At 51.1% G+C, this 27,384-nt stretch overlaps 1 protein-coding gene across 1 annotated transcript; it reads left to right on the top strand.

Annotated features, from left to right (window-relative positions):
- Positions 1 to 27,384, top strand: ahctf1 (AT hook containing transcription factor 1). Its single transcript, XM_030377417.1, has 40 exons — positions 1 to 219; positions 1,912 to 2,038; positions 3,588 to 3,738; positions 3,947 to 4,049; positions 4,531 to 4,711; positions 5,188 to 5,395; positions 5,576 to 5,692; positions 5,842 to 5,926; positions 6,107 to 6,257; positions 6,605 to 6,737; positions 7,579 to 7,760; positions 8,007 to 8,068; positions 8,204 to 8,332; positions 8,836 to 8,926; positions 9,046 to 9,135; positions 9,377 to 9,517; positions 9,887 to 9,991; positions 10,114 to 10,210; positions 11,517 to 11,640; positions 11,727 to 11,783; positions 12,183 to 12,329; positions 13,187 to 13,377; positions 14,256 to 14,400; positions 14,801 to 14,932; positions 15,195 to 15,342; positions 15,489 to 15,639; positions 15,771 to 15,878; positions 16,588 to 16,735; positions 16,864 to 17,085; positions 17,530 to 18,499; positions 19,118 to 19,226; positions 19,807 to 19,919; positions 20,374 to 20,654; positions 21,313 to 21,945; positions 22,225 to 24,066; positions 24,193 to 24,433; positions 24,986 to 25,159; positions 25,310 to 25,395; positions 25,775 to 25,842; positions 26,363 to 27,384. The coding sequence occupies exons 2-40, from the start codon at positions 1,918 to 1,920 to the stop codon at positions 26,556 to 26,558; spliced, it is 8,433 nt and encodes a 2,810-aa protein (XP_030233277.1). The 5' UTR covers positions 1 to 219; positions 1,912 to 1,917; the 3' UTR covers positions 26,559 to 27,384.

A 27,384-nucleotide genomic window follows, 5' to 3' on the forward strand; every position in this document is an offset into this window, starting at 1 on the left:
CGCGAGAATTTTTTTTCCACTGGAAATGGCGCTTGCTCTGAAGCTGAAGCTCTGACATCAAGAGCTACTCTTCGCTATCAGAGACCGTGTTGTTTGTCCAGGACGTGAAGACATTTGAGGTGAAGCTCCGGGTGTTCGCGGACTATGACCGGTACCCGGTGGACTCTCCGGACCGTAAAGAAGCTCCTAATTCAGTCCGACTCCGGCGTCAACAGACAGGTAAGGCTAGCGGCTAGCGGCTAGCTGCTCCCTCCATCACGCAGCCCGGACCAAACCGAGCCTCGTATTAATCTAACACCCCGCTACACCCACAAAATGGAAAACCCTACCTCTGTCAGTGTTGATATAAGCACCCTGGTCTGCATCTACCTGCTCGGGGGCTTCCGTAAAGACCCGACCTGGCGCAATGGTGAGGTAGCTGGTAGCGAGGTAGCTAGCGCTAGCATGACAACGTGACTCCCCGATGCGTCCAGAGCTGTGGAGCTGTCCTCAGACAGACCCCCCGAGGTCAGGACCACATGGAGATGAGGTGGAGGAAACCTGTAGGGTGTCCAGGTGGGGGTGTCGTGGTCCTCAACATGACCTTGTGCCGTGACAGTGAGACCTGCCACTCAAATGTGGTGTCGGTTCATTCTGTGGGGTCTGAAACGGACTGGATGAACCGTAAATCTGTCATAGATGTGATCACGTTTACGTTCACATTCACACTGTCTGGTGCACTTGGCCATTCGTGTAGATCAGAGGCTGGTGTTGTAGTCTGTGTGTTTAGTTTGAGGCTCTCATGGATGCTGGGGTGAAAGGGACTGGATGCCGATCGGTGGGATTTGTAAGAATACAGCTGATGTTATAAAACATCCAAACGCCGAGTTGAACTCAACGCCTGCAACTATTTTGTTTTTTTAAGTTCTGCAGTTTCGATGTTTTTTTTTTATTAAACCTGCCATGTATCCGATGGTTTTAAGCACCCACTGTGGTCCATGTAGTTCATAACGATACGAAATCATTATGGTTTATGTCACTGGAGTGGAGAGGATAAAGTTGTTCCTAGTTTGCATGCGAATTTTGTCTTAATGACATTATGTATGGGGCGTCATTTGATTTTCTAAAATGGAAATGTCAACAAGACCTTTCTCCTGCCATGTGGTTCACCGGGTGTCATGCTCTGCGCTGCGCGGGATTTTACTTTAAACCGTTCCTGTTGTTCTCCACTGTGGACGCAGAGGGCGGTAGTGTTGAGTTTTCCCTTACATTTCAGTGGAAGGGTGGCCGCCTAGAACTTTCATTGCAGCGTTTACCTAAAACCTGTAGGTTTTTCTATCAAGTGGATGAGCAACATTTTGTCATTATAGAGGAGATTGATGTATAGACGAAGCATTGCAAAAGTACACTGTGTTTTAGGTTTGAGCAGATGAGAGCAGTTTTAGTCGCGCTCCTACAGACGATGATTACCAGGCCTGTTTACAACACAGCTGCCCTGTCTGGAAGGCTTTGACACTACTCTATTATTACGTGTTGATAAAGCTGCCAAATCGGGTTTGAAAGTGGCAGGCAGTGTTGATCCAGCTTTTGACTCCTCTACAGCTGTCATGCTTGCTTTGAGTGTAAACTAATAACTACCCTTACTAGAACGTCGAGGCAGTATTATATTATAGTGTTATGAAGTCCTTAAAATTTTCACACAGCATTTTCTAAAATCAGCTGCAAACTGGGTTTCTATTCATATTATTTTATAGGTTGGAGTCTAATTGAAATAATATTTCTTCCTGTCTATGTAGTACTCGCCTGTAGTGCAGTATTATTAGGTATCATTTAATATCTTAACGTTAGATGAGATAATGGACAGTGGAGTGTGTCTTTCTCTTAGTTGTATTATTATCTCTGAGTGCCACCTGTCCTTGTCTGTGTGCGCAGTAAAAGATGCTGGACCTGAGCGCCCAGGTCACCAGCAGCCTGGTGCCCTTCCCAGGAGTGACCATCCAGGCTCTCGGCGAGGATGAGATCGTCCTGGACTCTGTGCTGCAGGGGAAGTTCACAGTCGGTAAGATCACACGAAGAGCCACTCCGTCGTTCTGTATTCTCTGTACTGCCAACTAGGGCTGTAACGATACACAAATTCACGATTCGGTTTGTATCACGACTTTTGACCCACGGTTCGATACATCCCACGATTCTTTTAAATTTAAAAAGCATTTTATTTAAACAACACTTAAATACCAATTATCTTAATGTAACATTTAATAACAAACAGATTTGAACCGAAAGAATACTATTAAAGTATAGCTAAATTAATAAAGAAATAACCAAAGATTGCAGTTGGAGGATGCTTTTTGCTGGTAGGCATAATAGGGCCCCTTTAACTGTTTGGTTGGTTTATTCAAATATCCTTATTAGCGCTTCTTATTAGGCTATGTAGCTTAAATAATTACATAATCAGATAGAATGCAACATGTTTAATAGCCTAACTTTCAATAGATGAGGAAAAACATGAACGTCGCAATAACGAGGCATAGTGTTACGAGTAGCATATGTGTGTGCGCGAGAATGGCAGTGTGCGTATGCGTGTGTGTGTGTGACGTCAGCGAGTGAGTGGACGAGCGAGGAGAGCGAGCGGTAGCGCGTGTGTCTAGTGAAGAAGCGAACGAGTCCGGTAGAATAAAGTACCCATCCTGTCAATAATCGGTGGCCGCTTCATTCCGACCTATAAGCAGACAAACTGCCAGTCAAATCACACAAAACAATAGAGACAGGATCACACAGGCAATTTTTTTCGCGCTTGGCCCACTCTGGATAAATGTCGTTCATATCGCATATGAGGACTTCGACGGCTGTGGAGAAATGCAATCCTCCGTAGCCACGGAGAGCTTTGATCACAGAGAGGGCATCTCGTCACATATTTACGGCATCGATAGGAGGGGGCGCTGTCAGCCAGGGGCGCCGAAAAGGGGGGGTAAAGGAGACGGATTCTAGGGGCCCATGATGGAGGGGGGCCCAGAGAGGCCCTTAATGATGATGAAATTATAATACAGAAATTATTATACTATTCTTCTCATGGGGCCCAAAATCCCTAGCGGCGCCCCTGTGTCAGCAGACTATTATTTAGACAAATTATTAGCAAATTTCAATCGGACAATTTGACCGAAGAGTTAGAAAGGGCATATCGCGCTTCTGCCTTCTCACACCGCGAGACAGGTTCGTGGCTTTGAGTATCGCGATTTTCGGTTTGATACGCGTATCGTTACAGCCCCACTGCCAACGGTCAGCTGGGCGTCTTCGCCTTACACGTACAGATGGGATTGAAGTCAGTGCTTTGATTTTAAAATAATGCACATTGTATTCAAATTTAGTTAAGTTAAAACTTATTTAATCCCCCGGAGGGGAGACTCCGGTGTTAGAGCACAGCAGCAGTGGAAGACGCAGGATATAATATAATACAATAATAAAAAATACAAAGTAGTGCTAAGAAAAACTAAAATAGATGCTTAACTCAATTATAAAGTAAGGTCAAACCGTATCCATTCTAAAGTTGTTTTAATACAAGAAGCTGTAGTCTGACCCCCATGCGACTCCTTCTCCCTCCCCGTGTGCAGGGCGTGGCGGGGTGGCCTGGCTGTCCTGCGGCCCCCAGCTGGAGGTGGTCGATGCGGCCACAGGGGTGCGTCTGTCTGCCTACTGCTTCAGCGGGGAAGGGGACCATCCACCCAACATCCTCGCTGCCCGGGACTTCAGCTGGCTCAAAAGGTCAGGCGTTCTCCTCAGAGGGACTCCCTTCATCTCCCTTTAGTTTGTAGCACCGATTCAAGTTGGGTGAACTCATTGTCCATGTTGATGGCTGCTTCTGCGAGGTTGCAGGTCTACTCCTGAACTCGTAACTGAACTCGTAACTTGGTGATTCCTGAGTTTCCCATGTCCCTGATGCCTAGTTCTGATCTCCATGTGGCTGCCCCAGGTCAGGGCTGCTGGTCGGTCTGGAGGAGGTCGAGGGCAGCATGCTGTGTCTCTACGACCTCGGACTGTCCCGGGTCGTCAAGGCCGTGGTCATACCGGGCCGGGTAAGATGGCGTGAAATCTATCATGTATATGCAATGAAATATGTAATCGACATGAATATATCTAATGTGGTGCTGTCTTAGCCTCGTCCTACCAGACTCTCGTACTTTACAGAGAGTCTGGTCCTACTCAATTGACAAATGTTAACTCACTTGAAGGCGGGTGTCTGTTTAAGTTTAAAACTATTGGATCTGCCGTAACAAATCGCTATCGTTCGGCCGGGAATGACGTTGCGCGCAGGCTGTAAACAAACCAAACACTGTGCGTGAAGATGTCCTTCATTGAGCGCTGACTTTAGCATCATTGTTCTCAGCCTGTTCGCTGATTGGATGCAGAAAATTTAGACGGAGATAACCTAACCCGCAGACCCAGAACTGAAGGGAAATTCAAAATGAGCGGAAGTACAGGCTAGTGCTGTCTGGGGATTGTACATTTAAAACAGATAAGCTAAGTACAACTACAATTCACTGTCTGTGTCCACAGATCACCTCCATCGAGCCGCTGGTGAGCTACGGGGGGGCCAGCACCACCACCCAGCACCTCCACCAGAGCCTGCGCTGGTTCTTTGGGATCGCCGCCGTGGTCACGGACCTGGGTCATGTTCTGCTGGTGGACCTGTGTCTGGACGACCTGTCCTGCAGTCAGAGTGAACTGGAGGCCTCGGGTGAGGGGAGCTCCGGTTAAAGGTTTTAAATCAAAGTGCTAATCACAGTTTGCGTCTTCTCTAAACCATGTAATGTATACACATATTTTTGTCAATTGTTGGGATTTTGAATTGTTTGAGATTAGAGCCCAACGAATACATTTACATTTCAGGCATTTAGCAGACGCTTTTATCCAAAGCGACTTACAGAAGAACATCGGTCAGAATAAAGAGAAAAAATATATATTGCTGTCGCTACACTAAGGATGTTCATAATTGTTAGGTTAGCCCATTCCCTGTATACAACAAAGATAGCTCGGATAAGATGCTACACAATGCTAAGTACTATTTTTAAGCGGAATACTACCTTTTATTTTTGGTGTCGATACTTGGTCCTGGTTCCCTAACCCATATGATCAACCAATGATGTAACGAGCCTGAATGGATCAGTTCCAGACTTTAGACTGAGCTGTCTCTTGACCCCCCCCTCGGCCCAGACCTGGAGGTGGTGACCAAGTCCCCGGCGGAGATCCCCCGGCTGAGGGAGGCCAGCAGCAGGCAGGGGCGCCACCTGTGTCTGCAGCTCAGTGGGCCCAGTGGCACCAAGGCCACAGCCCTGCAGTACATCTCCAGGACCAACCAGGTCGCCGTGGGCTTCGCCGATGGATACCTGCAGCTGTGGAACATGAAGACACTGAAGAAGGAGTATGTAGACCTACCATATTTTATACCCAAGTCCTTGAGATAATGTCCAAAAAGATCGGAATTTATTTTTACTTTATAATTATGTGGATTTAGCTTTTACTTCAGGAATGACATTTGTTGGTTTATGGGATCTTCTTTGTTCCGAGTGACTGGCTAAACATGTTCTGGGTTGGTCCGTAGGTACCATTCCCAGTTGGAAGCAGGACAAGTGCCCGTCTATGCGTTCACCTTCCAGGAACCAGAAAACGACCCCAGGAACTGTTGCTATCTCTGGGCAGTCCAGTCGGCGCAGGAGCTGTGAGTCCCACAACCAGAGTGCCGGACAGTCCGGCATTCATAACACATCAGATATCTCTTGGAATGGATGTCATTTTGTCTATACTCCAAATGAAAGTCCGTTATGTAATTTCTTGTCTTATCCTGTATCCTATGCCTTCTCCATGTAGTGAGGGTGACGTGGTGAGCCTTCATTTGCTGCAGCTGGCCTTCAGTGAGAGGAAATGCATGGCATCTGGAAAGATTCTCTATGAGGTCAGTGGGAGTTCATGTCTTTTTAATTGATATTGTTATGTCGATGGGACCTTTAGTAAGGTTCTGTTAATGGCCCCTGTTGGAGACAGATTTAAAGACCACAAGAGGATTCTTAAGTCTATTATAAGACGTATGGCGTGGGTTCATGCCTTCTAATGTATCGTTGTGCTGTGTCACCAGGGTCTGGAGTACTGCGAGGAGCGCTACAGCCAGGATGTCAGTGGTACGGCCTTCCCCCTGAGGGCCCAGGCCACCAACACGCGCCTGCTGAGCTGTCAGACCATCGAGAAGTTCAGACCCCACCCCGACCGGGACGACAGCATGAACGAGGGTAGGAGGGTCAGCCCACAGGCTTTGGCATAACATCACTACTTATTAAACACAAGGCAGAATACCATAGCCTAGCCAGGCAGCGAATACCACAATAAAACCATTCAATTCACCAGCCTTCAGTCGCATGGAGAGTAGAGAGTTTATATGTCAGAGGTAGAAGACAGAAAAGCGACCACCCATTCACCTATTCCACATGACCGGTACACCTGGGAGGGATGCGCGTAGCGAATCCAGGACCCTGACGTGCTTCCTTCTCTTCTTTCTGTGTATACATGTGGCCATCTATCTTTTTTCTTTTCCGTCCGTCTCATCAGTGCTTTCTGTTTCTGCGTTCCCCTCCCTCAGCTGCGTCCCCGGACACCAGCGTCTCCATCTTCAGCTGGCAGGTGAAGGCCTACGGTCAGGGGAAGCCCACCACCTGCATCGGGGTCTTTGACATCAACCGCTGGTACCACGCCCAGATGCCCGACTCCCTGAGGTACAGCAGTCAGGACTGACTCACTGGGAGTCATGACTCCCTTCTTAGGGCCCGTCCACACGGAGCCGGAACGGACGGAAACGATCCGGTTTCCTTTTATGCGGTTCAGGGATATCTCCGTAAAGAGCTGTAGAAACGCTGTAGTAAATATTCAAAGCGCTGGTTCTCCACGGAAAAAAGTTGAGCGCGTCAAGCCTGCGCGCTGTATACAAACATTCAGCCACGAGGAGATTCAACCTTTTAAATTGAGCAGAAATCCTTTTTAATGTACAGTTAGTAATTCAATTTATCAAGGGCCTTTATTAAAAACAGCAAAAATAATACAAATAAATAAAAAATTCAACGCAACTCTTGACGTCGCCCAGCTGGTGGGGGGCTGATGACGTCATCGTTTGGGTTTCAGGCGTCCACACGAATCCTAACATGAAACCGCATAGGTCCGGATAGATTAGAAACCACCTCCGAGGGTGGTTTCAGAAATGTGCGGTATCGGGCACCGGATTCGCCGGCTCCGTCTGGACGGTCGGCCGAAACGCACAAGACTTAAGCTGTTTCACCAAAAAATCGTCTCCGTGTGGACGGGGCCTTAAGTGATTCAAACCTTTGAGCGGAACTCCAGAGAAACACATTTTTCATGCTTTCAAATATTTCATTACTTTCATTAATTACACTCTTTAAATCTTTCCCCACCTTTTAAATAATTTTGTCCCAATTTATATAAATAAATAGTCCAAATTATCTATATTTATTTGAAGTTTATATCCCAAACTAAACCACCTTGTAACACGGTCCCTTGTGAACTAGCCCTGACTGTCTGTATTGTTCTGTTTGACCTGTGCAGAGCGGGAGAGACTCTCCACAGCTGTCCCTACTTCGCTGTGTGGTCTCTGGACCCGGTGGTGGAGATGGTCTCCCCTCGCCCCCTGCTGGACGTCGTGGTGCATGACCGCAGCCTGAGCAGAGGCCTGCCCTGCACCTGGCCCCCCCCAGAGCAGTTCTTCAACCCCACTACATACAACTTCGGTAGGCTGATGATGAAGGAGACCTGATCACTTTAAAGACCGCAATCTTTAAAGCTGTTTTTCTCTGGAATGTAATCACTTGAAGTTCATCAAATAACAACATAATCAACAGATACTGAAGGCTGTTTTAGTTGCTGTTCTTAATCTTTCAGCTAATTCTACAACACTGATATTGTGAAGTGTTTCTGCTTCATATTTAAGCTCATTTAAGATAGCAATCATTAACATTTGGTTTCTGATGTTTCAGATGCCACCTGCTTGCTGAACTCTGGAGTCGTTCACCTAACCTGCTCAGGGCATCAGAAAGAGGTAAGTCCATCTTCTTAAAGTCAGTGTGCCCTGTCTCAGTTTTAATATCATTTATTTTGGGCCAATTCTGATGTTTGATCTGGCTTCCATCCGCCAGCCCAGTTGTGTGATGCTGTGTTTAACCACCTCCACCAGACCCTGAGTTTCCTGAAGAAGGCCGTGCCCTGCTCCAGCGACTTCATCTGCAGCAGCTACACCCGCTGCCTGATGTCCGGCCTGCTGTCGTCCCGCCTGGCCGACCGCCACCTCGCCGCTCCCTCCCAGGTAGGACGTCCCGGAGCCCCCTGTCCCCTAGTGAGAGGACGGGGAGTCCAGCGCGTGCTGTACGGCAGCGCGTTTCTTCAGGGTCCTCCTGGGTGTGGAGCTCAGGCCATGTCCAAGCATGATCCAGTTTAGAAAGCGGAACAAACCTATGGTTTTGACGAGGTGCAGGGAGGATGAAGGGAATTAATAATCAGGTGTTTTCATAAATGATAAATGTTTTATGTACTTGTTTATTTAATCTATTTATTTTCTATTTTTTTGTAAAGATGCATTATGTAAATATGTAGGTTTAGGGAGAAAGATAAGTTAGTTAGTTAGTTGAGTAGTGGAGTAGGGGTAGGTTTAAATAAGCATATGCTTCATCATTTGTGGACATGTTCGGTTCAAATTATGACTTTTGTTTTGACTATTAATGGTTTCGTTTGTCAGTTTATTTTGTTTTATTACTCGAACATGTTTCAAATGAAGAAGCTAAACTAAACTGAAGTGTGTTCCCCTCTCAGGAGGAACAGCTGGATGCCATCCTGTGGACGGCGGTGGAGACCAGCTCTCTGGGCCTCATCACGGGCTGCATCAAGCAGTGGACGGCCGAGGGTAGGGAGAGCCATAGCACCATACCAACCACCCATCATAGCCCCTTAACACTGATCTGCACGCATTACCCCCCCCCACAGTACATGTTTAACCTGATCCTCGTCTGTCCTGTTCTGTAGAGCAACCGGGCTCCGCTCTGAACCTGCGCTTCATCCTGGAGTGGGCCTGGAACAAGGTGGTCAGCACCAAGGAGGAGCTGGACGGCATCTGTACGTCCCGGGGCCGAGGGTTCATCCGACCTGATATTGTGCACAACTGAAATTGGGAATTCCCTTACAAAATATGCAAATTGTCATCTGTATGTGTGTATTTTGGTTTGGCTCTATCTTACCCACAACATCAAATATATATTTCTTAAGGTGTGTGTGTGTGTGTGTGTGTGTGTGTGTGTGTGTGTGTGTGTGTGTGTGTGTGTGTGTGTGTGTGTGTGTGTGTGTGTGTCCCACCCAGGTGCGCCCCTGTTCGACAGCTCCTCCAACTTCACGGACCCCCAGACGCTGCAGCTGCTGCAGCACAGCCAGAGGCTCCTGGGGAACCTCAGCGCCATCTTCCACTGCCTGCTGAGCGAGGCCCAGGAGCTCACCCAGAGAGGTGCGCTGGGGCTGGGGTTATGTACTGACACGGATACACACGGCAGAGAGGTGGGCTGAGGATGGGGTTATGTACTGCACTCTGACACAGATACACACTCAGAGAGGTGGGCTGGGGCTATGTACTGACACAGATACACACCCAGAGAGGTGGGCTGGGGTTATGTACTGCACTCTGACACAGATACACACAGCTGGTCATGGATGGTACTCATGGCCTTTCAACTTTGTCTCTGATCAATCCTTTGTTCATGAGTTCATCTGATCAGGTTGAAGGGTTCTGTTTTGTCTGACCAACTGAATGCACACACACACACATAGCCCCCCCCCCCCCCCTTGTGTTTGACGGTCTGCTGGTCGTTGTGTTCAGGGCTGGTCGGGCTGATGAACAAGAACCTGGTGTCCAGCCTGATCTCCCAGTACGCCCAGGTGGTGCTGTGGTTCTGCCGCACCGGCCTCCTGCCCGAGGGATCCGGTACGTACAACACCTTACCGTCCGCTTTCCCCGTACACGATTCCGTGGCTTGTTTGGTTGTGTTACGACGATGGTGGGATCTCAAGAGTTCACCTGCGTCCCCTGAACCCCTCCTCGTTTAGACGAAGACGCCCTCCAGATCTCCAGGCCCTTCTACACCCACGGAGTCATCAGCAGCTACTACACCATCCGCAGGGAGGACCTCACCCGGCTGGCCAAGTGAGCACCCCGGGGCTCAGCAATGCACCACATTCTTTATATATCTGCCATTTATTTGTTCTCGGTTCAATTTCGATTCAGAATACTCACTCAGTCATTGTAATCTAGAAGCGAGTATGCCTAAATTTACATGCCCTTTTACATTTGTCCATTTTATGATTATTACTTTTATGCGGCAAGTTTAGCTCGGGAACAATACTATACAACGGTGTATTCCCTTTCTGCTAGATAAAGCACAATTAAATGGTTAATTCATTATGAAATGCTTAATTCTAAATGATTAGGTATTTTTGTCATCGGCACGTATTATTGAATCGATATCGAAGCAATTGGATCAATATCGACTCAATATCGAATGAAAACCTAAAGAATCAAATTGAATTGTGAGGTACCTGCCTGGTAATACCCAGGCCTATATATATATATATATATATATATATATATATATATATATATATATATATATATATATTAGAGCTGTCAGTTAAACGCGTTATTAACGGCGTTAACGCAAACCAAATTTAACGGCGTTCAAATTTTTATCGCGCGATTAACGCAATTACTTTATAAAAAAAAAAAAGATTTTTTCTTTTTTTTCTTTGGCTCAAAACAAAGAAGCAGTAGCCTGACTGATATGTTCAAATGACATTTGTTCAAAGCAGTCGTTTAATTGCACTATAGGCTCTTTTTTTGTATCGTCCTGTTTTGATCAGTGTATATGCCAATGTTGTTATCAATAAAAAATAATTTGCACAAGGCAAGCCGATGCACTTCACCATGTTGATAAGAGAATTAAAATGAGGAGAATTATGGGACAAAAAAATCAAGGGATATTTAGCATCGAAAAATAATTTGCGATTAATCGCGATTAATTAGAGTTAACTATGACATTAATGCGATTAATCACGATTAAATATTTTAATCGCTTGACAGCTGTAATATATATATATATATATATATATATATATATATATTAGTGGGGAGGGCAGGCAGGTCGGCTCAGATCTGTGAGCGAGGAGTCTGTAGAAGTGGCCATTCAGCTCAACGTCTGATCATTTCTCAGTGTTCTTCACTGCTACACTGTATAGCAGCTGACCTCTCACAGGAATCTTTTCTTCTGGATACAATATAAATATTGTAGATGTAGTAACCTTATCAATCAGGCCCATCGTGGATTCAAATAAATACCCTGTCCGACTGGTCGCTAAAGTCAAGCTGTAATGTCAATGATGTTTACCTGAAGGATTCTGTTCAATCGGTCACACGGTGTAACAGGATGTAACGGGGTATTAATATGCTTGTTCAGGGGCAAGTGGTGCGCGGACTGCTTGATGATTGACGGCTTGGTTAGCCAATGCGGCGAGCGGCTGGTCAACCTGTGGAAGAGGGATGACGGCGGAACCGGGCAGTACCCGCCTCCAACGCTGCATGTAAGCATCGCCTCTGAGTCTGACGCCGTGCGGCCCCTCTCAAAGGGAAACGTGTTGTTGATGATGTGTTACTCTCTGACCAATAGGCCCTGCTGGACATATATCTCCTGGAGGATATGGACGAAGCTGCCAAACACGCCATTGTATCCTTTTGGTTTCCCAACTACACTTACATTTTTACATTGAGGGCATTTAGCAGACGCTTCTATTCACAGCGGCTTACAATAAGGACATCTGTCATTAGAAGTAGAGACAACAATATGTCGCTGTCGGTACAGTGAGGCCGTTCATAGAACCAAGTGCCAAGAAATAACAATCGTTAGGTTAACCCGTTCCCCGTAAACACCAGAGATAAGAAGGAACTCTCTGTTGTTATCGGTAGCCACGCTGTTTTCCTTCTAAGCAGTCTTCATCACAGGTCCTTTTATATTTCTCTTGTTTAGATCGGATTATTTTAAAGAAAGGAGTTGGTAGTGGTATTTTATTCAAGCCTGAGTGTGTGTGAGTGTGTGTGTTTATTTGCCTTGACCCTGGGTCTCCAGGTGATCTACCTGCTGCTGGATGTCATGTACTCCTTCCCCAACAAAGGGGGGGCCTCCGTAGAGTCCTTCCCCACCGCCTTCGCCCTCCCCATCGGCCTGGTCAAACTGGTCCAGGGCCTCTGGCTGCTTGACCACCACGACCACCAGGTAGGCTCACACTAGTGTTGCCGCGGGATACGGTATTACCGGTGTTGAGGCCAACACCGATTACTCTGTGTTGCACACCGGCAACACCGAGTTATTATATTTTATTTTTTTCAGTGATATTTGGTAAAAGAAATAATTAATATAATTATAATTAAGAAAATAAGAAAATAAAAAAATATATACAAACCTAATAGTCTTCCCTGATAAACCGTTGGATCACGCAAGAGCAGTAACCATAGCTACGACGGTAAACAAACCCCGTGAAGCCCAATCCCTACGAGAGCTCCCCGCGCTACGGCCATCCGGAGGCGCACAGAGCTTTTGGCCGTGATATTATGTATAAAATTATATTATACTATTGTATATAGAACGTTATAAGACGCTGTCACCGAGAATTGGCACGCTGCCAGACTCTGTCACCGAGTGTGAGAGGAGAGTTGATGGAGAAGATGGCGGTTGACCTAGTTTCAAAGTTTATACCGTTTATACTCGGTAATACCGGTGTTGACACGAGTGTATTACTGGGTGTGAAAATGTCCACACCGCGGCAACCCTAGCTCACACATACCCATATATATCATACGTATACACCCACCCACACACAAGCTGGCGTTAACCTCGCAGCATTACGGTTGGATATTGAGGCGGTAACGTCACCGTGATAAAGCAATGATGTCTTTACTGTTGTATTTTGTCTTTTTGAAAATTCGCTGCTCACACCGAAAAACGGTCCAAGCTGTAAACTCCACTTAAGACCACACCTGTACAACCTGGTGAAATGAAGTCTTTCCTCTGCATGTCAACCTCGTCGAGGTGTCTGATTCCCTCCCCCTATCTGTAACTCCTCCCCTGATCAGAGCTCGGTGGAGCTGCTCCTGCACCCAACTACCTCCCAGTGCCACTTCCCCTGGCAGCACGAGAGGGTCCTGCAGGCCCTGATGTGCCAGGGCCAGCACGCCGTGGCCCTCCGCTACCTCCACGTCACCAAGCCCCCGCTGTCCTCCAGCGCCCAGGCCAAGCTCTGCCTCTCTGTGCTGCTGCACAACCGGTACGGAGCGACTGGCCCACGCACTGGGAGGGTTACTGTGGTTAACTCACTGGGAGGGTTCCTGTGGTTAACTCACTGGGAGGATTCCTGTGGTTAACTCACTGGGAGGGTTACTGTGGTTAACTCACTGGGAGGGTTACTGTGGTTAACTCACTGGGAGGGTTCCTGTGGTTAACTCACTGGGAGGGTTACTGTTTGTGTTAGTAGGGTCAGGTCAGGCGACGCCTGCATGTAGACCGCAGACGTTAAAGGGCTGATTATGGTCCCACGTTCACGCAACGCAAGGGGGTTGCGGACCCTCCTTGCGTCCACCACAAGGGCCGGACGTGCGCCTCCCAAAAATTGTAAACTTCCGTCGAGGCGACGCAGCAGCAAGGGCTCTGATTGGTCCGCTTACTAAAACCCAACGCAGAACCATTAAGGTTCTGCGTGGTCATTGCGTCTGCGTGGTCCTTGCGTTGTGTGAGCGTGGGACCATAATCGGCCCTTTAGGATGGACCCTTCAGCTTGCGGTCGACCTCGCTCGTCATGTTCTGCAGCGTCCTCCCCTATTGAAGTCTTACAGATGTTGTAGTGTTTCTGTAATGAGATATTAGCTAATAGTTCTAAGATTAAAAACGCCACACTTAATCCCAGGCTTTAGTGTGGCATTTTCACGGGTGGATGAGCCAAGAAATGCCTTTTAGGGACACTGAAGAGAGGCTGGGAAGTGGGTTGAATGATGGCGGGAATGACCTGTAGCACGGGACCTCAACCGTTCACCATCTATCTACCAGGGCTTTAGCCGACGCGGTCGGGGCTCCAGTGGGCGGAGCCGTCCCGCCACAGTGCGTCTGCCCCCCCGCTCCTCAGTACTGAGTTGCGTCTCCCCCCCTCAGGTGCCTTGTGGAGGCGCTGTCCATGCTGCGGCAGCACTCCACACGCCTCAGCATGGAGCAGCTGCTGGCCTTCCTGTACGAGAGCTGCCAGGAGCTGGGCCTCATCAAGGAGCTGCTGAGGCTGCCCCTCAGCCCCACCGAGCAGGTGGGAGGACGGACGGACGGACGGACGGATGAGTGGATGGACGGACGGACGAGTGGAAGGATGGACGGATGGAAGGACGGACGGACGAGTGGAAGGATGGACGGATGGATGGAAGGACGGATGGACGGAAGGATGGACGGACGGACGGACGGATGAGTGGAAGGACGGATGGATGGAAGGACAGACGGACGGATGGATGGACGGCGCATGGCATGAATGAGCCGTTTATTGTCGCGGAATGAGGGTTGATGAGGTGGAGATATGTGTTGCATTTTAAAGAAGTGTGATTGTGTATTCCTGGACTATTCTGGCCACCCACAGAGCAGCAGGTCCCCCCTGGACCCTTCACACACTCCATAATGTGATGCATAGTACGATAACGTAAGGTGTGTCTCTGCAGGAGTGTTTGGAGAGGTTCCTGCAGGGTATGGGCGGTCTGCAGAACAGAGAGCTGCTCATGGTCCACTACCTGCAGCAGGCCAACTACATCCCCGCCCTGCAGCTCAACCAGGGCTTGAAGACCAACCTGATGGTGAGTGGGCACACATCCACCCCACACGGTAGGCACGTCCCAGGCAGAGGCACCGTTCATACCGGCTCTCTGCACTCCCATCTTTATTCAACTCTATACGCTTCAAACAAAGGCTTATCTTAATTAAGAAAATGTGTTTGAAAGTACAGCTTGAGGCTAACGCACAGGCTAATTGGCAGTTCCAAACTAAACATTTAATAATGCTAATATTGTTATACTATCTTGTAATTAACATACTTATAAGGGCGTCCTCTGATTCCAGAACGAGAGGGACCCCAAGGTGAAGGAGCGCTCCAACAGTAGGAACGCTCTCCTGGACCAATACTGGAAGGTTCTGCCCCGAGTGCAGAGACGGATGGCCATGGAGAGGGCCAAGCCCTACAGCCACCCTGCCACCAGCCACCGAGAAGGTACCTGGGCCCGTCCTCGTCCTAGCACAGGGCGGGAGGGGGTTAAATGCAGGGAGTGTGTTAGCGTTGATCGGGGGGGGGGGGGTTCCAGAGGGAGGGTGCGGCGACCGAGAAGGCCCTGTGGTAACCCCGTCGTTTGGTTTCAGTGAACCGGCCCCAGCCGCTGTCCAGCATGGCCAAGCGCTCGGCCAACGACAAGGTGATGTCCAGGGCTGGCTTCATCAGCAACGTGCTCACCAAGATCGAGGAGGTGTGGCTCGGCAAAGGGGCCACGCCCACCAGCTCGCCGTTGAGGAGGTGAGCCCGGCGTCACCCCCCGTCATCACCCCCCTCACGCATCCCACGCGTCTTGATTGTGTAACTCAAACTCTTGGGGGGACACATGACTGACCTTTAGTCCTGTTTCCATCTCTTCCTGCCCCCCCCAGCCCCAGGGCCTCTGAGTCCCTGAGCGCCAGTCCCAAGCCCTGCTCCCGCACCCTTAGTGATCCATTCCTGGGAACTCCCATCGCCGTGACCGCCAGGAGAAAGTCCAGGTACACCGAGAGCACACCACTGCTGCGTCCTTAGGCCGTGTTCACAGCTAGCGTTTCTTGTGATAGGGAAAAGTTGAGTCGACCAAAAAAAAAAAAATAAAGAAAAGCTGGCAACGTTTTCTTTTTCCTAAAAGCGCCGAGAGCGTTTTTTCTATCGCCTAGCAACGAACCCATTCTAGACCCGACGTTACGCCTACTATGTATCCGGGCTAGAGCCCATTAGAAATGTCGTAGATCTCGACATGTTCTGTTATTAAAACTATTAACCGCTCCACCGGCACTTTCCCCGAGTGATTTGTCCGCCATCGTTTCTTGTTTTGACAGTTGAGTTTCCTTCGTGACGAAGTGTCCATGTTCCGCTTGTGATTGGTCAGTTGCCCAAAAAGACGCCTGACGTCGGCCGCATTCTTATTGAGAGTTTGAACTTTTTTCAACGCTCCGTACGGCAGAAAAAAAAGCTGGGAGTGGAGTTCAAAATAAACAGCCGCGACTTTTTCCAGAAACGCTCTGCTCCATAGGAATATAATGCAAAAACAAGTGTAAAACAAAAAACCGCTAGATGTGAACACGGCCTTAGGCTCACGGGGGATCTATAGTCACTAAGCTGGAGTCGTCGATGTCTGATCCCTGATCGGGAGGGCGATCGGCGTCTGTGTGCTCCGCTATGCTTACCGCTGCTCTTCACCCTCTGCCCTGCTGTGCCGAGCAGGCTGGTCGACCTGGTGGTCCGTCCCTCAAGCCAGACCCCCGGGTCCCTCCTCAGCCCCGTCAGGGCCCCTGGCTCTCAGGGGGTCCCCCCTCGAAGCATCGCCCGGGCCCCTGAGCTCAGCCTGCTGCACACGCCGCAGGTGGTCAAGGTGAGTGTTGTGATGTGGCCGCTTTGTAGAAGCTATGCAGAGCCTAGGTGAAGGTTGATCCTCAGGCCCTGTTTAACGCCTCTGTCCCGGTACCTTAACCTTCTTTGTAACCTTTCTTGCGGTCTCAGCGTGCGCGGGCTCTGGTGGCGTCGGGCAGCGTGTTCTCGGCCTTCACACCCCACTCCATCCTGCGCAGCAGCCTGCGGCCCACGCCCGTGGCCACGCCCTCGGCCTCACCCGGCCGCTCCGTCACCCCCCCGCTCCGCGGCGCCAAGGAGAGCCGCATCGCCTTCATCGAGCGGACGTCCTCTCCCGAGATGAGGAAGGGGCCGGCCCCCTGGAGCAACGGGGTAAGGGCTAGCCCGGGGCGCCTCTTCCAGAGGAGGCTGCGCTTCAGCCCCGCCGCCCCCCAGCCCGGCCGCCAGAGCTTCCGGCTCTGAGGACCAACGCGTACTCGGCTGACCAATAAACGCTTTGCTTATTCACTGGTGCTCTGGCCTCTTCTTCCCTCGATCGGTCGGTGCATGGTAGTGTGAAGAGGTCGGGGGTTGCGTCGCACAGCACTTCATACCTTTTTCTTTTGCCTTGAGGTTGATCAAATAGCAAATGAAATTAAAATTAATGTAAACAGTTTGTATGCAGAATACACTAAACCAGAGTACCGTAATTATCAGCGCGATGTACGACCGGCGCCTTACCGATCCTCGGTTCCAAACCAAAGCTTCAGCTGTTTTTGCGTTTCTTCACCGCATGTTCCCATCGCTTACATCCTTTTTTATTATTTTCCTTTGTAGACGGCGGCTGACAGTGAAATCAGCCTGTTGACGCGCGGCTCCCCGCTGCCCGGCGGCCCCCTGAAGCCCTGGGCCTCCCGGGCTGAAGGGGGCGCCGGGGAGACGACCCCGCGGGTCACGTTCATGCCCCCGGCGGGCGGGGTCCCCTCGCCTCAGCTCCGGGGCTCGGACAGCGACGCGTCCTCCCTCGAGGAGCTCCCGGAGAGCCGGGGCGTGCTGTCGCTGTCGCTGCCGCCGGGGGCGCTGCCAGGGCGGCTGAGCCTGGGTCTGGAGACCAGCCTGACCTCCGTCCTGTCGTCGGACTCCACCCTCGAGTTCCACGACGCACCCCTCGGAGAAGATCGGGAGGAGGAGGACGTACTAGTGGTGAGCATCAAAACACCCCAAGATGGAGAGACAGAGAAGTCCGTCGCCTCCACTGACGACGAGGAGGAGGAGGAGGAGGAGGAAGAGGACATACTCGTGGTGAGCCTCAAAACACCACAAGATGGAGAGACTGAGAAGTCTGTCGCCTCCACTGACGAGGAGGAGGAGAAGGTGGAGGAAGTGGTGGTGGATGAGGAGGAGGAACAGCAAAAGAGTGAAGAGGATGCCCAGGGAGAGATGGTATCTCAAGAAGATGAGAAAACGGTTAGCCCTCGACAAGCACAAGGGGCGGTGGAGGAAGAGGTTCTAGAAACGCGCCTGGAGGAGGAGGAGGAGGAGGAGGAGGATGGCGGCGGCGGGGCGGCTGGTCAGCAGGACATGGTAATCGACATGGACTTGGAAACATGTCACATCAAAGTGGAGGAGGTTCTGCGTCCGGCCGCAGATCAGGGAACGGTTGACGCCGTGGTCTGTGACGCCCGTGTAGAAGATCTGGACCGGACGGAGAAGACCTTTGAGTATTCTGAGTTCACCGAACACCTGGAAGTAACACAAGCCAGCGAACCCCAGCATGAGCCCACAGAGCTGCTGGAACCCACTACAGGTGAGGGGGAAGGCACAGTCAGTGAACAGATTTTTAACACAAAATGAAAAACTATAGAAGAGATCCAAATGTGCTGCATCTCCATTTGTTGTACGGTCGTTTTTAGCATCTACAATATACCACTATATCCGTTCTAAATAATTTATATAGAACAGATCAGTGAGCGTAATGATTTGGTGTCCTTTGCTGTAGAGATCATACAGGGATTACTATCGGAATCATTTGGGGACTTGCCCTAGATTATGGTGATGTGTTCTGCTCTGCTGTGTGCTCTGGATCAGGTTATGATGGTAATGATGTGGTGTGCTCTAGATCAGGTTATGGTGATGGTAATAATGATGTGGTGTGCTCTAGATCAGGTTATGGTGATGGTAATAATGATGTGGTGTGCTCTAGATCAGGTTATGGTGACGGTAATGATGTGGTGTGCTCTACAGCAGGTTATGGATTGTAATGATGTGGTGTGCTCTAGATCAGGTTATGGATGGTAATGATGTGGTGTGCTCTACAGCAGGTTATGGTGATGGTAATGATGATTTGGTGTGCTCTAGATCAGGTTATTGATGTGGTGTGCTCTACAGCAGGTTATGGTAACGGTAATGATGTCCTCTGCTGTAGATCTCACAGAGTTCGTCGACCGCAATCTATTCGGTGACAACCTGTCATCTCCCCTGCTGACACGTTCTGGTATCCACGAGACGCCAGAGCACTGGAGCTCCTTCACCAGGTAGGCCTGGTCCCACAGCCCCGAGGACGGAGGATTAGGTTGAAGATATATATATATATATTAGAGCTGTCAAGCGATTAAAATATTTAATCGTGATTAATCGCATTAATGTCATAGTTAACTCACGATTAATGGCGATTAAGCGCAAATTATTTTTCTATGCTAAATATCCCTTGATTTTTTGTCCCATAATTCTTCTCATTTTAATTCTCTTATCAACATGGTGAAGTGCATCGGCTTGCCTTGTGCAAATGATTTTTTATTGATAACAACATTGGCATATACTGATCAAAACAGGACGATACAAAAAAAGAGCCTATAGTGCAATTAAACGACTGCTTTGAACAAATGTCATTTGAACATAGCAGTCAGGCTACTGCTTCTTTGTTTTGAGCCAAAGAAAAAAAAAAAATATATATATTTTTTTTAATAGAATAATAGCGTTAATCGCGCGATAATTTTTTTAACGCCGTTAAAATTGGTTTGCGTTAACGCCGTTAATAGCGCGTTTAACTGGTGCTCTAATATATATATATATATCTTCTAATGTTCTGGGTTTGACTCCTATCCCTGATCTTAGTGACGATGTGCTCCCGGAAGAGAAGGAGCCTGCTGCTGACGTCCCCACGCTGAGCAGCCAGAAGTCTGTGACCTCCATCACATCCTCAGAGCTGTCGGGCAGTGAATCACATTGTGAGGACACACATTCACTCAGTCTCACTCACTCACTCACTCAGTCTCTCACTCACTCAGTCTCTCACTCACTCACTCAGTCTCTCACTCACTCACTCACTCAGTCTCTCACTCACTCACTCAGTCTCTCACTCACTCACTCAGTCTCTCACTCACTCAGTCTCTCACTCACTCACTCGGTCTCTCACTCAGTCACTCTCTGTCTCTCAGCCACTCTCTGTCACTTTCTCAGTCACTCTCTCAGTCACTCTCTCACACGCTCCGTCTCTCGTTCCGTCTCTCGTTCCGTCTCTCGCTCTGTCTCCCACTCTCTCACTCTCTCACTCTCTCACTCACTCTTCACCCTCTCCTCTACACTCTACCACCCACAGATAAGCTAATACATCAAACGTCTCCTGCTGTGGTGGACTTCATGTTCTTTGGTGTTATGCTAACGTCCTGTTCCCACCTGCAGCTGTGGTGAGTCTGAACGACACGGAGGAGCTCTCCAGCGCTGCCTCAGAGGAGGAGGAGGAGGAGGAGGAGGGGTCGGAAGAGTCTGAGGAAGAAAAGGAGGAGGAAGAGGAGGACTCGGGCAGCGAGGTGGAGATCATTGAAGAGGTTCAGGGCAACAGGCCCATGCTCTCCCTCCAGCCCGGACCCCCTGCCCCTCTCTTTGAGGAGGAAGGACTTCCCCACTTCCTGGGCGGGCCTACAGAGGACCTCTCGCTGGTCCCTTCCGAGGCTGAGCTGAAGGTAACTAGTGTCCTCATGCTGCCGTCAACGGGCTCTCGACAGGCCTGCAGTAAAGAATACATGTCCTTGAAAAGTACATCTTGGAACACGTACTGTGTAGTTGAAGATAGTAGTTGGCATTGTGTAGCATCTTATCCCAGCTGTCTCTGATGTGTACGGGGTCACGGTCCGGCTCTTGGCCACAACAAACATGGCGATACACTGAGGTCTAACTGCAAGAGTAATCATCATTTGTTGATGAACAGAAGTTCAACACAAGTCTTTCGGGACAAGACCACGCTGCGCGTGCAGCGTAGGGTTGAGATTTGGGTTAAGGGGAGAATCGGGATTGAGCCCGATTGGCACTTAGTTCTATGAACAGCCTTAGTGTGCCGACAGCGTTATATTGATGTTTCTCTTTCTCCTGTCAAATGGATTTATTGTAAGTTGTTTGGATAAAAGCGTCTGCTAAATGCCCTGAATGTAAAGGTAAAAAATAAGACATGCGACACCTATCTCCTCTTTATTCCTAGTGTAGTTTTGCATCTATTTGGCCTTGACTTCCGATTCCCTGTGTAACGGTCCAAACACACTCCTGGTTATTTAGAATACCCCAGCAGTGACCCTGTGCACGGTAAGCTAATGATAAACGGACGCTTCTTGTTCTTCCTCTGAATAGATGGTGGCTGACGGAGAGGTGGTGATGGTGAGGCTTGGGGGACTCGACGGGGCCGACGCAGTGGACGCCGGGACCTTGACGGAGCTCAAACCCTCCGCCACACTGCTGGTGCCCCTGGAGCTGGTGGAGGGACACGAGCACAGCCTGGTGGACGGGGCCCAGGTCGGCCTCACCGTGCTGGGGAAGGAGAGCGAGGCGGACAGCCCCACCTCTGGAGCTCACAGCGGCTTCTCCCTCATGCTGGAGGTGGAGGACATGGACTCTGACGCTGACACGCTGCCACTGGAGAGCCACCAGAACGCCCTGGAGCTCGCAGTACAAGGGATCACTGATCAACTCACTGCCCCGCCGGAAGACCTTCTCCAAGACATGAGTGAGTCTCAGGGCCCGCTCCACCTTCTGATGGAGGAAGACTCAGTGGTGGAGGCTGAGGCTTCACAGGTGGAGGAGGCTGAGACTCCAGAGGTGGTGGAGGCTGAGGCTCCAGAGGTGGAGGCTGAGGCTCCAGAGGTGGAGGAGGCTGACGCTCCAGAGGTGGTGGAGGCTGAGGCTCCAGAGGTGGTGGAGGCTGAGGCTCCAGAGGTGGTGGAGGCTGAGACTCCAGAGGTGGTGGAGGCTGAGGCTCCAGAGGTGGTGGAGGCTGAGGCTCCAGAGATGCTGGAGGCTGAGGCTCCAGAGGTGGTGGAGGCTGAGGCTCCAGAGATGGTGGAGGCTGAGGCTCCAGAGGTGGTGGAGGCTGAGGCTGCAGAGGTGGTGGAGGCTGAGGCTGCAGAGGTGGTGGAGGCTGAGGCTGCAGAGGTGGTGGAGGCTGAGGCTGCAGAGGTGGTGGAGGCTGAGGCTCCAGAGGTGGTGGAGGCTGAGGCTCCAGAGGTGGTGGAGGCTGAGGCTCCAGAGGTGGTGGAGGCTGAGGCTCCAGAGGTGGTGGAGGCTGAGGCTCCAGAGGTGGTGGAGGCTGAGGCTCCAGAGGTGGTGGAGGCTGAGGCTCCAGAGGTGGTGGAGGCTGAGGCTCCAGAGGTGGTGGAGGCTGAGGCTCCAGAGGTGGTGGAGGCTGAGGCTCCAGAGGTGATGGAGGCTGAGGCTCCAGAGGTGGTGGAGGCTGAGGCCCCACTGGTGGAAGCTGCAGATCCAGTCCTGCAGGCAGCAGATCCAGTGGAGGTAACAGAGCCAGTGCTGGAGGCTGAAGTCCCCGTGCTGGAGGCTGAAGACTCAGAGGAGGAGGCAGCAGACCTAGGGCTGGAGGCTGAAGACTTAGAGGAGGAGGCTGAAGACTCAGAGGAGGAGGCAGCAGACCTAGGGCTGGAGGCTGAAGACTCAGAGGAGGAGGCAGCAGACCTAGGGTTGGAGGCTGAAGACCCCGTGGCAGAAGAAGACATCCAGGATTCGATGGAGAGGGATTGCCTGATGGAGCCGGAGGAACAGAGTCCTCAGCCCGACTTGTCTGCTTCCTTCTCACCTCACTACATGGCATCACACAATGTGTATGAAGAGGGTGCAGAAGAAGAAGTGAGTCAACTGTTCACTACAGAGCTCGGTTCCGAGGAGGATCCGGAGTCTGACACCGTCTCACTGGCTTTTACAAACCGGAAGGTAGAGGCCGGCAGGTTCACCGCACTGGAGGCGATGATGGAAGACACAACGCACGCACCTTCTGAGGACACTTTGGCCGATGACGGAATGGTCAAAGATCTCGAAGAGACCATCCCTGAGGGAAGTCTGCCCGAGCAGACGGATGGTGATGTAGAGGTTCCGCCGGTATTCCAGAACACGGAGACCGTGGCCACGCTTGAGGAAGAGCGAGAGCAGGTCGACCCAGAAGAGAACACGGTGGAGGGAGCCGAAGAGTTCCACAAGCTGCAGGAGGAGAGCCGGAGGAGGTCCAGGAAGAGGGGGTCTGAGGATCAAGGAGGCAAGGACGGCCATGTCAGGCAGGTCTTCAGCTCAGAAGACCCGGCTGACCCAGAGCCCTCTTCTGAGGAACCCGCGGTGAAGAAAGCCCCCGCCACGCCCACACGTAGGGCCACCAGGGGGCGCAAGACGGTCTCCTGGACCGCTCCCCCCCCAGAGGTGGTGCAAGAGGAGGAGGAGGAGGACGACGTGTCGATGACTTCCCTTCGCAGCGGTACCAGAGTCAGAAGACAAAGCGCAATATCCCAGCATCCAGCCAACACGCCGCGACGAAGCGCCCGTAAGACCCCCACACGGCCCCCCATCGAGAAGGAGGTGGAGGTGGTGGAGGAGGAGGGAGTGGCCAGAGAGGAGCTCGTGAACAATGACCTCATCGCCCCAAAGGCCACCCCGGCCAAACGCCGCACGCCCCAGAAGGCCAGTCCGTCGAGGGTCGGCCGCAAGTCCCGCGGCCGCGCCCTGGAGGAGGTGGAGGAGGTGGAGGAGGCGCCGGAAGAGACGGTGAATAACGTCCACCACGAGGACGAGAGCCGCGCCAAGGGCCCCCCGCCGGCCAAACGCCGGACCAGGCAGGGCGCCACGCCCACACGAGCCAGCCGCCGGAAGAGCAGCGTAGGGGAGGCGGAGCCACCGGAGGAGGAGCCACAGGAGGCGGAGCCACCGGCGGAGGAGCAGGGGGCCACGAGCTTCACCCGGATCTCCAGGATCCGCTATTCTGAAGCCCGGACGGTCCTGCTGGAGGTGGAGGAGGAGGAGGAGGAGGAGGCGGTGAAGAAGGCGGCGGCCTCCTCCAGCCCGTCTAGAGGGACGCGGGCGTCCAGCCGGGCCAGCCTCAGCGCCCCGCCCCAGGTGAGCCCGCGGCCCAGGAGGAGACCAATCAGGCCTCCCCTGGTTTGTAGGTCTTTGTCACGCGAGGTCTGTGCTGTAGTGCTAACCGCTGATCGACTATTGTCTAACCCCGACCCCCGACCCCAGGTGAAGCCTGTGAGCCAAGCCAGAGCGAGGGGGCGGAGCTCCGCGGCCAAACCCCTGGAGGCCGACGCCCAGCCCGGCGAGGCCCCGCCCACCCCCGGCTCCCGCAGGCTGACCCGGAGCCGGCTCTGGGAGCAGGCGGAGGAGGACCTGCCCTTCCTGGACCCGCCCCTGGAGGTGGACTCCCAGACCCCCGTGGCCGACGCCCTCATCAAGAGGCTGCAGGACGAGGAGGAGCAGGAAGGTGGGTGGAGCCTCGGCCCGTTGTCATCCATTCATTCATGTCTGGTCTTCATTATGGTGGGGGCTGGTTCTCAGGACACGGGGGCTCAAGCAGACTATTCATTTGGAGCTGTACTCCTGCGGATTCTTTTGCACGCAGTTGGATCTGTTTGTCATGCATATCATATTTATTTGGACCGTCGTAATGCGGACCAAATTGAAATGTTAAACTATTTAAACTGTTAAACCTACACGACTATCTCTACCCATTCTTTGATTAATTGTATGCTGAGCACGGTCCATCCCTGTTGTGTCCGTGTCTCCTGGAGAGACCGGGAGGAACCACGGCTGACTCTCCACCTCCTCTACCTCTTCCTCCTCTTCCTCTTCCTCTTCCTCTCCCTCCTCCTCCTCCTCCTCTTCCTCCCTCCTCCTCTTCCTCTTCCTCCTCCTCTTCTTCCTCTTCCTCCTCCTCTTCCTCTCCCTCCTCCTCTTCCTCTTCCTCCCTCCTCCTCTTCCTCCCTCCTCCTCTTCCTCTTCCTCCTCCTCTTCCTCCTCCTCCTCCCTGTCTCAGCAGGAGGTGCTGCCGGTAAGAGGAGGGCGAGCGCCAGCAGGAGGAGAACCAAGGCGTCGGTGGAGCGCGACCCCTCCCCCGCCGCGGCTACGGACCCCCACCCGGACCCCGAGCCCGAGAAGGACGCCGCCAAACACTCATTCATCTACTCGCCCTCACGCAGGAGAACCAGGAGTAAGCGGACTCATTCACTCATTCATTCATACTGTTCCCGTCTCTCCCTGTTGCTGAGTGAGCCACGGCACCTCTTGGTAAAGTTTGACCTGCGCCCTTGACCCCATAAGTTCACCGTATGACGATCTATGTTCTATGGCGTGTTCTTAGACAACAGAGGCGGTTCTCCCATCCTGAGTGAGGCGGACCTTCCTGTGAACAGACGCCAAAGCCATGCTGCTCCTAACCCTGCCCAGGTCAGCGTCGCACACTGAAGTCATCACCTGTATTATGTATCCTCTATCACTGGCCCTAGCGCTCAGAGATCAAGGCCCCTATTACAGGCTGATCAATGAGCCTACTTGGGTCCAGTCCTCATGTCCTGAAACGCAGACCTCTGGTCGGAGGTTACGACGCGCATCCTCACAGACAGACTTCACACGTTAATCAGAGAGTTGTGTTGGTGCACTGGCCGGTGTCGTCATCACCACTTGCTGACTGTTGATCCGAGGCTAGCCGTCTGTTCCTGTTCTGCTGGTTCTCGTGTGTCCAGGCGGCCAGAGGCGAGAGCCACCAGAGTCAGGCCGGCTACAAACGCATGCATGGTTTAAAAAAATAATTCCTTTCTCTCTCCAGAACAAAGATGAAGCCGTAACCACGGCAACCGTTAAAAAGTCCAGAACGGCGATCAAATCATCAGCCAAGTAAGAGTCGACTCCAAGGTCTCAGAGGGTCAAAGGTTTTAGCGGCTGGTTTATCTACGATATTAAAGGACCTGCATGGCGCATTTAGCAAAAGATTGAACAAACCCACATGGATCAACGATAGAAAAACAATACTATTGTGGTAGAAGATGAATCCTTTATTGGAAGTGAAGATTTGTGGGTAATGTGTACATGATGATGTCAGTACGTTTGGGGGAGGGTCACAGTGGGTCATGCTTAGTAGCAGAAAACCCAAAATGGAGGGTTTAAGGCCTGGTGGTCAACAGATGTAGGACCAGCCCTTGAGTAAATCAAATGATGCAGATTTGGTTTGGTGTGTTCACTGCATTATTGAAAGTGTCTAACATTGAACTTGCGGTGGAAATTCCCCTAAACTTTATTGGTAACCCTTTCCAATCAGGGTACATTAATCAACCACTATTTAAAATCCCTCTGGAGTAAACCAAATGATCCAGAGTTAGCCCCGTGTGTTGACTGATTCCTCCGTCTCGCCGTACAGGTCTAAGGCGGTGTTGGTGCCCCTAGCGTTGGTGGAGCTGATCTCCCCCCTGCCCAGCCCGGCCGCCGCCGCGCCCCCCGCCCAGAGGCGGCCCGGGGAGCCCGCCGCCGCCACCGGCGTGGGCGTGAACCAGCGGCGCAAACGCATCATGGAGGCCGTCTTCACCAAACCCGTCACCCGCAGGAAAAAACTCTGAGGGTGACGAAGGACTCAAACCTCAAACCACCGTCTGTACACGCCAATCCTCTCTCTGGGTCCATCGCTCCACGCGCCCCCCCCCCCCGCCTCAGTGGTCACTTCCTGTCTGCTCCTACGGTCACTTCCTGTCTGCTCCCCGTTCACTTCCTGTCTGTGACCGGGTTGGGAGACCTTCAGCTTAGGGAGGAGGGAGAACTGAACCGTGCTTTTAAAGTATTATTTCTCCTGGAAAACGTTTCGGTTTCGTTTTGCATATTTTCCCATATTCACTTAGTTTCAGAATCTCTGGCGCACGTATTTAGTGGCTGTGTGGCTGCATAATAAGCGAACCACACTCAGTGTTTATCTTTTAACAGACCTCTGTGACCTTTACCCTCCCAGCATTCGATTTCTTTTAACGTGTGTTCAAGGCCTGGTTTCTTTCTCTTTTTTCAGAGAAGCAGTGAAAACCGCTTTCACGCATAATTGTGTTAATAGCATTAAGGTCTAATAAAAGTCAATATTAAATAAATCCATAAGGACTTGTTTATTCTGATCGTTTGAAGTGTTTTTAAATGCATCTAAATGACCTATGTCAGTCTTAATAAAAGTTTACAGTTTAATGCTCTGTGAATCATAGATTGGATTGGGACTGTCACGTGTTGTATGAAAAAAGACTTGCACAGTAATTGGCGTGTTTATAGGCTTGTTTTGGGATGTGTTGGTTTCTTTGTAATAAATTCCTGGGCCACTGAAACATATAGGCTATTTTCCGATGAATGTATGTAGAATGACTTATTTTCCTGACGACTGATCTTTGATAAATATGGTAATGCTTGAAGTTC

This window comes from Gadus morhua, chromosome 14 (genome assembly GCF_902167405.1).
Source record: "Gadus morhua chromosome 14, gadMor3.0, whole genome shotgun sequence".
NCBI classification, from domain to species: domain Eukaryota; kingdom Metazoa; phylum Chordata; class Actinopteri; order Gadiformes; family Gadidae; genus Gadus; species Gadus morhua.